Source organism: Sesamum indicum, linkage group LG8, assembly GCF_026168435.1.
Source record: "Sesamum indicum cultivar Baizhima isolate 11 linkage group LG8, ASM2616843v1, whole genome shotgun sequence".
Lineage (NCBI taxonomy): Eukaryota > Viridiplantae > Streptophyta > Magnoliopsida > Lamiales > Pedaliaceae > Sesamum > Sesamum indicum.
Window position 1 is genome coordinate 31,746,061 of NC_142664.1, and position 15,817 is coordinate 31,761,877.

General features: G+C 37.5%; 3 protein-coding genes and 2 pseudogenes across 3 annotated transcripts; 2 read left to right on the forward strand and 3 right to left on the reverse strand.

Moving 5' to 3' along the window:
- The first annotated feature begins 610 nt into the window (after positions 1 to 610).
- LOC105169838 (NAC domain-containing protein 6) lies at positions 611 to 1,948 on the forward strand. Its single transcript, XM_011090378.3, has 3 exons — positions 611 to 913; positions 1,005 to 1,273; positions 1,385 to 1,948. Exons 1-3 carry the CDS (start codon positions 706 to 708, stop codon positions 1,808 to 1,810), a joined length of 903 nt encoding a protein of 300 aa, XP_011088680.1. The 5' UTR covers positions 611 to 705; the 3' UTR covers positions 1,811 to 1,948.
- Positions 1,949 to 4,273: 2,325 nt separating this feature from the next.
- On the forward strand, positions 4,274 to 5,237 carry LOC148787387 (uncharacterized; annotated as a pseudogene).
- Positions 5,238 to 6,268: 1,031 nt separating this feature from the next.
- LOC105169927 (uncharacterized) lies at positions 6,269 to 7,407 on the reverse strand. The gene has a single exon (XM_020696513.2). The coding sequence runs from the start codon at positions 7,241 to 7,243 to the stop codon at positions 6,380 to 6,382; it is 864 nt and encodes a 287-aa protein (XP_020552172.2). The 5' UTR covers positions 7,244 to 7,407; the 3' UTR covers positions 6,269 to 6,379.
- Positions 7,408 to 10,855: 3,448 nt separating this feature from the next.
- On the reverse strand, positions 10,856 to 12,087 carry LOC148787388 (uncharacterized; annotated as a pseudogene).
- Positions 12,088 to 13,922: 1,835 nt separating this feature from the next.
- Positions 13,923 to 15,715, reverse strand: LOC105169929 (uncharacterized). Its single transcript, XM_011090482.3, has one exon. It carries the CDS (start codon positions 14,901 to 14,903, stop codon positions 14,040 to 14,042), a length of 864 nt encoding a protein of 287 aa, XP_011088784.1. The 5' UTR covers positions 14,904 to 15,715; the 3' UTR covers positions 13,923 to 14,039.
- Between the last annotated feature and the right edge of the window lie 102 nt (positions 15,716 to 15,817).

The window sequence follows — 15,817 nt, forward strand, 5'->3', positions numbered from 1 at the left end:
TTTTGTACCAACTTTTGCAATTTATTGTACTAGCTTAACGTGGCTATCCCCCAAGTCATGGGAATATGGGTATTGGGTATTCTGTGTTTAAATAAAACTCATTGGAATATTATAACCAAAGATTTATCATAGAGATAAGGTATTTGATAAACTCAAAAGCTTGTTCTAAAATATTTCTCTTTTTCTCAACCTAATTTATAAGTTTGATTAGAAATACAACAATCAGGACTGTGGTGTCGTCTGTTGAATGTGAAATGAGGATTTTTTTATTGAGAGAGGTGTACAAACCTCAATGTTGAATGAAATTGAATTCTGATACTAGTATTGTGTTTTGTTTGGTTGTATGACTAATTCAACCATCACTTACTGCCAGACCAGTACGTATTACCTCCTTCGATGCAAATTGGATGGACCCGTAGTGAGATAATTAGTCTTGATTGGAATTTCCAATTCCCATGGGGGTTACCCAAAAAAGTGAAAGCAGCAATCAAAATCAAGGGGAACTTGGACTAATAATCCAATAATCAGGACCAACACTAAAAACTAGTACAGAAACCGCGTCATCAACTCTTCTTGTCATTCACAAGACTTGACCACTCAACTATTTTTTGGAATGGCCCATATAGACCGACCTATGTTCTTTCTTTGATTCTCGGACGGACCATCAATCAATAATGTTCTTCTATATATAAATGAACTCTCCACATGGAGATTTATGTATGTGTGTTTGCAGTAGCAGTCAGCAGCATGGATGAATCAAGATGTGAGGTAGAGTTGCCTGGATTCAGGTTTCACCCCACTGAAGAAGAGCTCTTGAATTTCTACCTCAAAAGTATGGTTTTCGGGAAGAAATTACGTGGCGATATCATCGGTTTTCTTAATATATACAATCATGATCCCAGGGAGTTGCCTGGTAAACATTTTTCCTTAACTCTCCCAAACTAAAAATGTGTGTGATTGATTCTTCTAGTAATTACTTTAAGTCATTATGGTAAATCAAACAGGTCTGGCAAAAATTGGGGAGAGAGAATGGTACTTTTTTGTGCCTAGGGACAGAAAACATGGCAGTGGAGGGAGGCCTAACCGTACTACTGAACACGGCTTCTGGAAGGCAACCGGGTCGGACCGTCAGATACGCAGCATCTCTGATCCCAAGAAGATGCTGGGGCTAAAGAAAACGTTGGTGTTCTATCAAGGTAGAGCGCCACGTGGAACAAAGACCGATTGGGTCATGAACGAGTATCGCTTGCCTGATAAATACTCACCACCCAAGGTAGCTCAAACCAGCTTTAATTGAAGTAAACACTTTGTGTCAGCTCCTCTAACTTGATACTGCTATACCTTTTTGTTTTTCAGCTAATCTGTTTGCATGTACGTAATGCAGGACATAGTGTTGTGTAAAATATACAGAAAGGCAACATCCTTGAAGGAGTTGGAGCAGAGGGCTGCAATGGAAGAAGAAATCCAGAGTTTTCGGGCTTACACTTCACCACCACCACTTACCCCATCCATTGATGCCACCTCAGTTTGCAACCAGTTTGAGGAGTTGAATCCCACCATTACCGAAAGCAATAGCATGGGACTCAAGAAAGAAAATGAAGGACTAATGCTTGTACATGAGAAATATGGAGACACATTTCAGGAAAGTAGTAAAGTGAGGACTTGCTCTAGCCTCATGATGCCAAATGGCAGGCATAATTTAGCAGAGCTGCAGCTCCCTAAACTCAATATGGACTGGACCCAAGACTCTTTCTGGACGCAATTTAGCCCCTGGCTCGACAATTTCACCCCTTTCTTCTCAATGTGCTAATTAAAATTTCTGAATTCTATTAATTTATGTATTACCATGCTTACGGCTAATCTCAAGTACTATGACTGGTAAATTACTCCTCTTGTTGTTTCCATGTTGACACTTACAAGTGAATTACAACAAGGTTGATTTGTTCGAGCCGGTTTTTCATGTTCTAGATATAGTTTGCAAAAGCTCTGAATATTCTGTCAATGAACATTTGACATCTTAAATCCCCAACTTTCCAGTGATTGGAAATGGAACATATTAGTTTGGCATCTGGACTATTACATAATGGCAAGCCAACGTGATGAATTCTACATGTATCAGACTATATGCTGCCAAAGATTCTTTAAATTCCATACGCATATTCTTGCAAGCACTGATCAGTGGTCACTAATGGTTCAATCTCAATGAAGTTTGATAACACCAGCTTACTAGCTAAGCTGCTTGAGATTAATAAGAAGGATTTGCTGCCTAAGTCCAATTTATGCTGTTAGATAATTCCATATGAATGGATAAATCAGTCAATAACTCTCATATCATCTTCATCAGCTGTTCTTCGACCCTGTTTGACAGTGTGCAAGGCGGCATCGATTTTGTTGAATTCATTTAATTTTGTTTTTTTTCACTTTGACTCAATAATTTGGTGGGCTGCAGCAGCTTGGATGCTGAAGCCCATCCACTTTCCTGATGAGCCTTTGCCGCTGTCATATAGGAAAATAAAGACTGAATCACAACCTCCGTTACTGATTCAGCTTCTTTTTATGTGTATACAATGTGTATACAATGGACATTGTTTCCTTTTCCTCATTCAGGGCTTTGGCCTTGTGTCTGTTATTGAAACTCAAGTCTTTTATGGCATTCTTGATAATCTTCTATGACTTTCCTGCAAGAACAGATGACCATTTATGTAATCCAAATTCCTTCTTCCGACTGCTGAAAGAAGCTATTCTGCATCTTAAGTTGTGTGTGATTTTAGTTGCTCCACAAGCATCCAGTACCTTGATATGTCTGTCCAATATTTCAGAAAACCATATCTCCTCGTGTTCTTCTGAAATGATAAATATGAGGCAACATGAGCCAATCATGAATGCTGATACAAGTTCTGAAGGTTACTTAGTAGCTGATTAAGGATAAAGAGGAAGGAATTCCTTCAGAAGCTCTCAGCCGGCATAAATGCTCTTCAAAATTGCATCACAGCAGGATTGGATACTGAGGGAAAGCTATTGAATGAGCATGGAGATGTGGCTTTTACCTGAGAGGTGAGGTTGAGTTTTGTTTCAACAAGGCTTAGGATTTGGACAGGAAAGTTGATCAATTGTTGCTGTTTCATCTGTAATTTGTCTTGGTATATTAAGAAGGTGACAAGAAGAATCTTAATTTCTGTGCCCGTAAAGGAGTCATGATGTTATCTGGATCACCCTGCTACGATGGCAATGTTTCCCACCATTAAGAAACACCTCAATTTTATAAGTTGAATTTTTAATTATAAAGTTGTTATATTAAGGAATAAATTATTGCAGCATATCAGAAGGTTTTGCAGAATGGCACATGAAATTAATTACATGCACAAGTTCAACTGGTGACCTGCCCCCTCTAACATGGAAGTGCTGCCGCTACAACATTCATTTTCTTAATGATTCTGCACAGTTATTGTAGCCAATCCGGATTAGACAGATCATATATCATTGCCATGAAATGTCGTGTCATCTTTATCTATCTGCATAAGTTTTAGTACAATGAACTAGATGCTTTCAGGTTCTGCTTTGGCATGGAGAAACAAGTAACCATTAGGCCAGAAATATAGTATTCCTATGCTGTCCAAGGATTAGCAATCAAACTTCTATAATGATGTATGCAGTAGAGGCTACCTTTTGGCATCCGTACCCAGTATGTAATCCATGACGGGCGAACAATGTCAGATGTGCGTCATATTGTTAATTTCCTGGTTCCATTTCATATACGACATTCTTCACATGGAAGTATAAATTATCTGGCTTTGTGGTCTCCAAAGAAAGGCACAGACCAGCAAAATAATATCTTTCTCGCTTCATTTTGCTGAGACACAGACTTCGTCATGATGCAGCCAAACTTTCATTTACGTTCTCTATCAAGACTTAAGTGCAGATTCAGCCACGGAGGTCGATTCAAAACATGACAATGAAGGAAAATAATGGTACTATCATTTCTTGGAGGAGGCAGGATGTAGATGACAACTCATGCATGCTCTGCCTCATAAATATGGATTATCCCTTGAGATTTTGATAAATAATATATAATCACAGTTCTTATGGTGGTAAACATTACATAGACATGGCCAGAAAAATAGTGAATCCAGACCAAAATCACATTACTACTAGTTGAACAATGAATTATGATTATACGGGTAGCTATTGCAAGAAACAGGACGGCAGAACTTTCTGGATCATTAATTAGTATTCCAATCGTAAACCTTTTTGGCAGATAGAAAACGAGGAAGAAATGGCACTTTCACCTTTGAGATCGAAAGCCTTTGACCATGGTCGTTCTCTTAGCTTGCCCTCTGGATCACATCCTGCCATGTCCCAGTATTGTCCAGAGTTAGAGCTGCTGAGGCCTCCTGTTTATCACTGTCTGCAATGAATAACAAACTAAAAGACCTCAAAAGTTTGTATGGCAACGTTGATGATTTGCTTCTGTTGCCTCACGTTCACTGGATCATTTCGCAAGAAAGTCTAGAAAAATGGGTTGAGCGAATATTGGATCGTTATATTAAGCTTTTGGATGCTTGCAGCTCAGCTAAAGATCTCATTTCCGAGACAAAACAAGATGTTCAAGAGCTACTTTCTGCTCAAGGAGAAAGGATGTGCAGGTTGTCAACTGTTATCTCACATCCAGAAGAAGGTCAAAGAAGATGATCCAAAAGTTCTTGAAAACGCTGAGGAGTTTCAGAAGTAAAGACAATGTCCTATCCTTGGAGAATGATGAAGAAACAATGTTTCTAGTCTATATGTTAAGTGAATTGGAATCAGTTACTTTTGCCATGCTTCAGTCCTTGTCCTATTTGAGTCACGAGTGGGACTAAGGAGCAAGCAAGGCAGAGTGGCTGGTCATTGGTGTCAAAGCTACCCTCTAAGAAAGTGTTGCATCAGTGTGAAGAAACAGACACCAATGAGTTCAAGAAGGTGGATACTTTCTTGCAAATGAGCCAAGAAGATGAAACACAGGTTAAGGAGCTTATGAATCACTCTAAAGAGATGTACTCAAGCATTCAAAGTCTTGAAGAGGAGTTAGAACTCTTGTTCAGGCAGTTAATCAAAACCAGAGTCTTCCTCCTCAACATTCTACCACTAGAATTAAATTTATGATTGAATCCAAAGTTATGTCGTTTAGGAAATGAATTCATACTTGTACATGAAAGATATAGCTGTACGTCCCCTGTGGTGACTAAATGGAAGGCATAACACACAGATTACATCCACATGACTTGTCGACTTTCCTAACGTTTGAGTGTGTTTTACTCATTTACGCTATCTAACAACTCTCTGGCACAGCTATTTATGCTTGTCAATCTTTTTGCACATTCACAGTGGATATAATCAGACATTTAAGTAGCTGAATCTTTTAATGTTGTGTTAATTAAACAATGGATGTGTTTGAGATCAAATCAACAGAACTAACTCTGTCTGAATGTATAGTTAGCTTGTAATAGTTCATCTTGCCTGGTATTCAGTTCATTCTAAACTTACTCCTAAAATCAATATATCATGATAATGTAAAACCGAGAATTAATGACATTAGGTGATAAACATTCTGAAAATTAGTTAAGGCATACAGCTTATCATATGGGTGCAACCATCTTGGCGCACACCTTGCTACCATCTCAGCTAACTGCTTACAACTAAGAATTACAGAATGGCCTATTAGATGCTAGACCTTGAAACTTATGAACAATGATTTGGCTTATCGAGATCATGCCTCCTTATTATGTAAGTCAGTTTTAAAATAGCAGATCAAATAATGAAGCTGGATCTGTATAATTAGAGCTCCTAGGTTAAAAAAGTTCATCACTTCAAGCTCTGTTTTTTTTTTGTCTATTTTTACAAGAGGATGGGCTTGACATATTCATCATCCGAGTATAATTACATATTACTGCAAAGAGTTTCAGATGGATCCTTGATATTGCACGTAGCTTTGAGAGATCAAGTTTTTATATCCTTTAATGCCTAAAGTAAGCTAGCAGATGATTGGCAATTTCTGGTCAAGGATGCAATTAATATACATGAAGCTTTTAGTTATTTTCTTGTTTAACTGAACCAAAAATGGGGGGGGGGGGGGGGGGAAGGGTTAACATTTACTTTAGCGTGTGATATTATGTAAAGTAAATGTGATAAAGCTTCCTGAACATAAGATATCATACAGGAGAGTTGTTACTACCATCATGATGGATAACATGATCAAATATCAGAAATGGGACAAGTCATATAGAAGAAATATTTGTGTTTATTTTCATCATTCAGAATATAAAAGTATAATTTCATGTACAGGTATAAGCTACCCATCTTTCCCTGATATACAAAATTTTCAATCTAATGAAGAGTTTAATGGCTAATGGTTGAGAATGTTGAGGAGGAAGACTCTGGTTTTGATTAACTGTTTGAACAAGAATTCTAGCTCTTCTTCAAGGATTTGAATACTTGAGTCCATCTCTTTTAAGTGATTCACAAGATCCTCTATCTGTGCAGAATTTTCTTGCCTCAGTTGCAAGAATGAGTCCACCTTCTCGAATTCATTCAAGTATGTCTCTTCACCTTGATGAGATACTTTATTGGAGTGGATCAGCTTTGATAACAATGACCAGCCACCCTTCCTTTCTTGCACCTTAGTCCCCATCATGTAGGACAACAAAGACTCAAGCAGGGAAAAGGTAACCGATTCTGAATCTTTTAACATGTACACAAGAGCCAATGTTTCATCGTCTTTCTCCAAGAACAAGATGTTGTCTTTACTTCTGAAACTTCTCAAGTTTTTCAAAGACTTCTGGATCATTTTCTTTGACTTCTTTCTGGAGGTAAGGTAGCTGCGGAAGCCATGAACATCCTTTCTTCTTGCGGAAGACAGAAGGTCTCGTACATCTTGCTTCATGACTGAGATCAGATCTTTGGCTGTGCTGCAAGAATCCAGAAGCCTGATATAATCATCCAGTGTTTGGTCAACCCACTTCTCTGGGCATTCCTGTGAAACAATATGTTGATTGTGAGGCAACTGAAGCAAATCATGAATGCTGTCATACAAGTTTTTGAGGCCATCTATTCTGCCTCTCACTGATGCCATAGATGAAGAGGCAGCATCTGAGGATCTTATTCTGGAGAAGTTTTCGTCAAACTGAGACAAGGCTGGATATGATCCAGAGGGCAAGCTAAGAGAACGACCATGGTGAAGGGCTTTTGATCTCAAAGGTGAGAGTGCCATTGCTTTTTCTGGGTGAAAATGAGGCTCTGGATTGAAATGCTAATTGAGTGAAGGAAATTGGAATGCCTCCTATTATGCATTTGCTTAATGTATATAGGGGTGAAGAGTACAAAAGGAACTCGTGTTTCTGTTGTCAATGAGAAGCAACGTGATTTTGATCTGGATTAACACTTATTACGGCGATGTCCATGCCATTGTTTCCCACCAGTAGAACCAAGAAAATTGTTTATTTTCAAGATCCCATGGGATTATCCTTATATATTCTGTTTGTAGTCTTTCTATCTGATAAGATATGAAACACAATAATTAATCTTCTGTTACTTCAATATGAGAGGTGCTGCGTTTATTTATATTTTCGAAGCAATTTCTTATGAGTGAATGCATGATTATATAAATTTATTTTTCCTCTCAATTTTATGTTTATCCAGTGTTCCTGCTCCATCATGCGCACCTCTACAATGTGTTCTCATCTTTTTCTTAAAAAAGTCAGTGTTTTGTATATTGCTTTATCATTTGTATAATTTGTGCATATGATTTTCTTAGCATAATTGCACATGCAGCTACGTAATTTCTAATGTATCACACGAGTGGCTCTGACGTTCTTCTTGTAGGTCAGACCAGCCCAGGACGCCCAGTAGCCCGCATTATTAGGATCTGGTCTTACCTTTGGCCGTCATATAGCAACCATTTTTCTATAGATTGTCAATGTATTCTTACTGTAAATTGATAATCAACTATCTATCTTGAGGAAAAACAGTTCCAATGTTCTTCCTCTCACATCTCTCCCATGTCTTATAATCTGGCAACTGCATTAACGTTTGCAAAATCTCCGTCATTTTCAGTCTCTTATAGTTATGAAGAAAATAAAGCAATGTTATACAAGAATGTGACATAAGTTGTTCAACATAAAGAAAAGACAAAATGCACATGTTTTTATCTTCTAAAACTAAATGCATGTGTCATTCAAAATTCCTCCACATCTACTTAATGATTTTATCAGTACTTGTTCTCTGCTCAGGGACAATTTGAATCTTGACAACTCTGATTTCATTAAATAATCCAACACCCTCGTGTGGCCGGCATATTATTGAAAAGTCTTAACATTATCAACATTGTATAATAGAAGAAAATCATGCATCTCCTCTGCATGTGGGTGGACAGATCATTCTGTCTTAAAAAGTTTTTCATGCCAAAGTATAGCTAACAGATTGTAGATAAATTCTAGATCAATTATATTTTGGTGCTTTTTGTAGTTAATGTATGAATGAAAAAGACAATTTCAGTATTTTGGATTTGGCAAAAACTTGAAGAACATCGATAATTGCATCATTGCACAAACATCAGGAAATTGGACAAGCCATTTAAAAGAAATCATTGTAGTTTCTTAACAGTCATGGGAAAATATACAAGTATAATTTTCATGTGCAAGTATTAATAAAACTTGTTCCCCGTATACAACACTTTTGAGTCTCCCATGAATATGCTGCCTAATGCTTGAGAATGTTGAGGAGGAAAACGCTGGTTTTGATTAACTGCCTGAACATGAATTCCAGCTCTTCTTCAAGAATTTGAATGCTTGACTCCATCTCCTTTAAGATATTCGCAAGCTCCTGAACCTGAGTTGTATCATTTTCTTGCCTCAGTTGCAAGAATGAATCTAGTTTCTCGAATTCATTCAAATATGTCTCTTCACCTTGGTGTGATACTTTCTTGAGTGGATCAGCTTTGATACCAGTGACCAGCCACTCTTCCTTGCTTGCAGTTTAGTCCCCATTGCATATGACAACAAAGACTCGAGCAGGGAAGATGTAACTGATTCTGCATCACTTAACATGTAAACAAGAGACATTGTTTCCTCATTCTTCTTTAAGGATAAGAAGTTCTCTTTACTTCTGTAAATTCTTATGTTTGCCAAAGACCTTTGGATCATTTAGCTGTGCTGCACGTCTAATATAGTCATCCAAGGTTTAGTCAACCCATTTCTCTTGGCATTCCCGTGAAATGATCTGTTGATTGTGAGGCAATTGAAGCAAATCATGAATGGTGTGGTACAAGGTTTTAAGTCCATGTACTCTGCATTTCGTTGAAGACGGAGATGAAGAGGCGGCTTCTGAAGATCTTACTCTGGACAAGTTTTCATCAAACTGAGACAAGGCTGGATATGATCCAGAGGGCAAGCCAAGAGAACCTACATGGTGAAGGGCTTTTGATCTCAAAGGTGAGAGTGCCATTGGTTTTCTGGTGAAAATGAAGCTTTAAGTTGAATTGCTTTGTGGGAAGAAAGTTGTGATGTGTCCTAGCATCATGCAGTGCTCAATATATATAGGGGTGAAGAGGACAGAAGGAATCCACTGAACATGAAGTTGGGTGATTTTGATCTGGATTAACTATGATTCTGGCGATGTCTATGTAATGATCATTAGAACCAAGTTGATTATATATTTTAAAAAAATATGGGGATTTGATCCATATTATCCCTGCACATGTGCTGTTTGTAGTCTGCCTCCTGTAAGAAGAAATGATAACATCACAGCTCTTCTTTTGTTTTCATTGCTTCCATGTGAGTGATGCCGTCTAAAATAATATTTTCCAAACAATTCCTTATGGGGATAGATCTCCACTTGACTTCTAATATAACTCTTTAAGGCTTCATAATATGGTACAATGAAGATGCCATTTCGCCTTTTTTCTGCTACCTCAGTAAAAAAACTACCTAATACCAGCATGATTAAAGAGTTTATCTAATGGCTAATTTTGAATAAATTAATCAAGTATAGATTTTCTTCTGCTGCTTTTTTGTGAACACTCAAACGTGCAACTGACATCTTAATTTTTATGGATAGCACACTATGGGGATCTTATCCATGAAATGTTATTCCAAGAAGGATAGCGTCGTCATCCCACATTTCTTTCCAAGTCAGATTTATCAGTCACAATCACCTAGTGCATGTAATTCTCATATTATTCTTGAACTATTTGATCCGGTGCGTTGATGTCCCTAATGTTCAACCTCTTAATTCCTAAAGGTGTGCTGTTTGCCGTCACAAGGTGACTTGAATTGTTCAACAAACAGAAAACATTTTTATTTTATTTTCTGCGTTGAAAGCCTGAAAGCATGTGAGATTCACGATTATCTTTTAAAAATCTCTTTAATGCTTTGGTCAGTAGTTGTTCTCTCCTCAGAGACAATTGGAATCTTGACAATTTTGTTATCATTAAACTATACAAGGCCCTCATGCGGTCTGCATTATAATATTCTTTTAAGGACGTTTGTAAGTGAATCCATCATTTCAGGTCATACAAGAAAGTAAAAGGAGGCAAGTTTTCTTGAGGACGCGCTAACTTGGAACCTAAAAATAGGCAAACTCATTAAAGAGTTCTCAATTATCAACCACACTCAACGAAAAGAAATCTGTTCTAGTCCCCTTGCAGCTGCCAGCACCATTTTATTGCAGATGGCTGGATAAATGACTCAGCTTTCCCATAGTACAAAAGAATAAATTTTTAAGTTACCATTTTAGTTTCAGTTATTTTACTGTTTTAGTTGCAATTGTGTAAATCTGACAAAGCTGGAAGAGCATAATTGTGTCAACACTTGAGAACTATAGTAGGGTCATGAATGAATGAACATGTTCAAACATCAGGAAATGTAGAAGAAATGTTTATAGTTTCTTTTTAAGTTAATGATCAGAGTAATGTACAGGTATGAGGTGACATTTGTTGGTAGAATACAAAATTTTGTATCTGTCAAGAATCTATTGACTAGTGATTGAGAATGTTGAGGAGGCAAACTCTGGTTTTGATACTTTCTAAACAAGAGTTCAAGCTCTTCTTCAAGAATTTGAATGCTTGAGTCCATCCTTTTCAAGTGATTCAGAAACTCATCTACTTGTGTATTATCTTCTCGGCTCATTTGTAAGACTGCATCCACCTTCTCAAATTCGTTCAGATCTGTCTCTTCACCTTGATATGATCCTTTCTTGGAGAGCATCAGCTTTGATACCAATGACCAGCCAGGCTTTCTTGCTTGTACCTTAGTCCCCGTTACGTGGGACAACATAGACTCAAGCAGGGAAATGGTAACTGATTCTGCATCTATTAACATGTAATCAAGAGCCATTGTTTCACTATCTTTCTCCAAGGATAGGATGTTTTCTTTTCTTCTGAAACTCCTTAAATTTTTCAAACTCTTTTGGATCATTTTCTTTGATTTCCTTCTGGAGGTAAGGTAACCTGGATGCCATGCATGTCCTTTCTCCTTATGGCAGAAAGAAGCTCTTGTACACCTTGCTTCATGAGTGAGATGAGATCCTTAATTATGCTGCAAGCATCCAAAATTATAGTGTAATCATCCAATATCTTTTCAACCCATTTCTCTTGACCTTCCTGTGAGATGATCTGTTAGTTATGCGGCAGCAGAAGCAAATTAACAATGCTTTAATACGAGTTTTTAAGGCCATTTATTCTTCCATTCATTTATGACCGAGATGAAGAGGCTGCCACTGAAGATCTTACTCCAGGCAAGTTTTCATCAAACTGAGACACTGCATGATGTGATCCAGAGGGCAAGCTAAGAGAACGGCCATGGTGAAGGGATTTTGATCTCAAAGTGAGATTGCCATTGTTTTCTCTTGATGGAAATGAGGTTTGAATTGCAATGGCTGATTGAATGGAGGAAAATGGATGCCTCCTATAATGTATTTGCTCAATATATAGGGGTGAAGAGGACAAACAGAATCCATATTACATTCTTAATCAGTGATGTAATTTTGATCTGGATTAACTATTATTCTGCCGATGTCTATACTATGTTCCCCCCTACCACGACCAAAATAATCGTATTACTCAAAACTTCGTGGGATTTATCCTTGTTATTACTCACTGCATATGTTCTGTTTATAGCCTGTCAGAAGAAATGACAACACTATAATTCACATTCTGTTTTTTAATTACTTTAGAATGAGTAGCGCTGGATTTATTTATGTTTTGCAAGAAAACTTACCTCCTTGGGATGGATGCATGATCCTGTCAATCCTGTTTTTTCTCTAAACTAATCTTTGTTCAATTCCCCCACCCCATCATGCCCTCCTCTACAATGAATTCTCAGCTGTTTCTTAAGAAATTCGAAGAGTTGTCTTATTGCCTCATGATATGTATAATTTATGCATATGGCTTCTTAGCATAATTGCACATGCAGCTGCGTAGTTTCTAATGTATCACATGAGTGGCTCTGTTGTTATTCTCATAGGGGCATACAAAGCTAGGACGCCCTCCAGCATTATTAGGATCCTGTCTTAACTCCGGCAGGCATATTTCAACCATTTTTCTGTAACAAACAAAGTATGGCACTCCTGATCATTGCTAAATCTCATTGTTTTCTTACTGTAGTTGATAATTAGCTATCTATCTTTATGAAGAATACTTCCAGGTCTTCTTCCTCTCACGTATCTTCTCTGTCTTGTAATCTGGCAACTTCATTAATTCTTGCAAATTACTGTAGCATGTAGTCTGCCAGGATCATCATTCTCAGTTTCTTACAGTTGTGAAGAAAATTAACGAATTATATGAAAATTTAAATCAAATTGCTCAGCAAACATAAAGACAAATTGCATATTTTTCTCTCTTGTAAAACTGAAAGTATGCTGGACTCAAGATTTTTTTAAATCTCTTCAATTATTTTGTCTGTAATTGCACATGCAGTTATGTAAATGGTGATGTATCACAGGAGTGGCCTAGTTGTTCTGCTTATAAGTGCATGCTAGGCCACGATACAAGCCTCCAGCATTGTTGTGTTTTGGTCTTAACTTTGCCTGCGCCATGGTTGCGAGCATTATGTTCTACTGAAATGGGGTTACACCAAATCTTAGTCTCACATCTATTCCCTGTCCTATCATCAGTCAACTAAATTAACTCTCTCAAAATTACTACATTATGTTATCTGGTAGAATATCCTTCATTCTCAGTCTCTCGCAGTTATTAAGAAATTTGAAGGATGGAATATAATAAGGCAACTTGAATTGTTCAATACACAGAAAAGACAAATTGCACATTCTTCTTCTGAAAGTTAAAGCCTGAGAGATTCAAAATTATCTTTTAAATCTGTTTAATGATTTGGTCAGCAGTTTTTCTCTCCTCAGAGATAATAGGAATCTCTGACAACTTTGATATCATCAAACTATACAAGGCCCTCGAACAGCTTAAATTATTATATATTTCAGAGAGTTAAGAAAGTACCAATCATTTCAGGTAATATAGAAAAGTTAAAAGGAGGAAAGTTCTTCTTAAAAACAAACTACATTGGGACCTAAAATTGGTAGAACAGAAGAAAATTATATGCTACACCTCCAGGCGGCCTCAAGCACCATTTTATTGCACGTGGCTGGTGGCAAAAGTATAGCTAAACAAATGGTAGAAAGTTCCTGGATCAAGTTTGTTCTGGTGCTCTTTTTGGTACTTTGTTATTTGGTTTTTATGAGAATTAAAATAATTAAATAAAAAAATTTGCTTCTGAAATTTTGAAGTCAGAGTTCAAATCTTTATTTATTTCACTGTGTTGTGGATTTCAGTATTCTGAATTTGAGAGCATCAATTTGTCAACGTTGAGAGTTGTTAGTTGCATCATGAATGAATTAACATGCTCAAACATCAGGAAATTGGACAAGCCATGTAGGAGAAATCTTTGTAGTTTCTTTTAATGCTCAAGGAAATGTACAAGTATATTTTCAATGTACATGTGTAAACCACGACTTTTTCCTAATATACAAAATTTTTTATCCATCATGAATCTAACTACTGCCTAGTGGTTGAGGATGTTGAGGAGGAAAACTCGTGTTTTGATTAACTGCCTGAACAAGCATTCCAGCTCTTCTTCAAGAGTTTGAATGCTCGAGTCCATCTCTTTTAGGTGATTCATAAGCTCCTCAACCTTTGTATCATCTTCTTGGGTCAGTTGCAAGAACGAATCCACCTTCTTGAACTCGTTGATATCAGTTTCTTCAACTTGATGCAGTACTTTCTTTGAGAGCACTAGCTTTGATACCAATGACCAACCACTCTGCCTTGCTTGCTCCTTAGTCCCGATCACATAGGACAACAAAAATTCAAGCATGGCAAAAGTAACTGATTCTGATTCTTTTAGCATATACACGAGAGAGATTGTTTCTTGGTCTTTGTCCAAACATTGGACACCATTTCCGCTTCTGAAACTCCTGAGATTTTTCAAGGACTTCTGGGTCATCTTCTTTGACCTCCTCCTTGAGGTCTGATAGCTCTGGATGCCATGAAAATCCCTTCTCCTCAGGGCTGAAAGAAGTGCCTGTACATCATGCTTCGTGTGTGAGAAGAGGTCTTTAGCTGTGCTGCAAGCATCCAAGATCCTAATATGACCATCCAGTACTTGTTCAATCCACTTCTCCTGGCATTCTTGTGAAATGATTTGTTGAATGCTGGGCAACAAAAGTAAATCAGGAAGGTCGCAGTATAAGTTTCTAAGACCATGTAGTATGGTCACCATTGATGAGAGTGAAGAAGAGGTGGGCTCAGCAGCTTTCATTGTGGCCAAGTTTTCATTGAATTGGGACATGGCAGGATGTAATTTAGAAGGTAAGCTGAGAGAACGGCCATGGTGAAGGGCTTTCGGTCTCAAGGGTGAGAATGCCATTCTTTGTTGAGATGAGGCTTTCAATTGTGAAATAGTAAAAGAATCGAAGAAACTTTCTGATGCCTCATATCATGCATTTCCTCAGTATATATAGAGGTACAGGGGACAAAAGGAATCATAAGTTTGTGTGTTGATGAGGAGTGGTGTGATCTTGATCTGGATTCACTACTATTCTGGCGGTGTTTGTGCCATGTTTCCCATCATTAGGACCAAGGAAATTATTGATGCACTTCTTTAAATTATGTATTTAGAAAATTTCAAGGGATGAGCTAATTATTAGTCAGTACACGAGTGCCATTAATATTTTGTCCTGGCCTAATAATAAAGAATTGCAGCATTGAAAACCATTGCTATGGTTTTCTACATAGAACCTTTGTGTGATGGATCAGCCCTTGAGATGGAACATAAAATGACAGATGAGTTGGCATTGTCGTGATCTCAGAGGCTCCACAAAATGGCGCCAAGGAGATGCATTTCCTGGTTGGTGGAGACCAGAAAGCTAGCTATGTCTCCCTGAAATTAAAAACAACAAACACAAACAAATATCTAGTGATACACGTCGAAACTATAAACTACTAGCGGGCATTATCACCTAAAACAGAGTAAAAATTGCCAAGAATAGATTTCTTTTCTAACATCTTCAAAATGCCATTTGATCATTTAACTAAGGCCTCTGGAATTTGTTCTCTGGTCATATGTATTCAAGCTAGTTCGTTTTTTGTCGGATTGTATACTCTATACTTGAGTTATAATTTTGCTGGCATAATTGCACGTGCAACTATGTTATCTATAACGTATTGCACGAGCGGCTTTGACTTACCGCTTCATCAATGCACACGAGGCCAGTAATATTATAATTTGCTCCGTGTGTATCTCAGAAGTATTGCGTCATATAGGCAGGTAGGATTTCCATC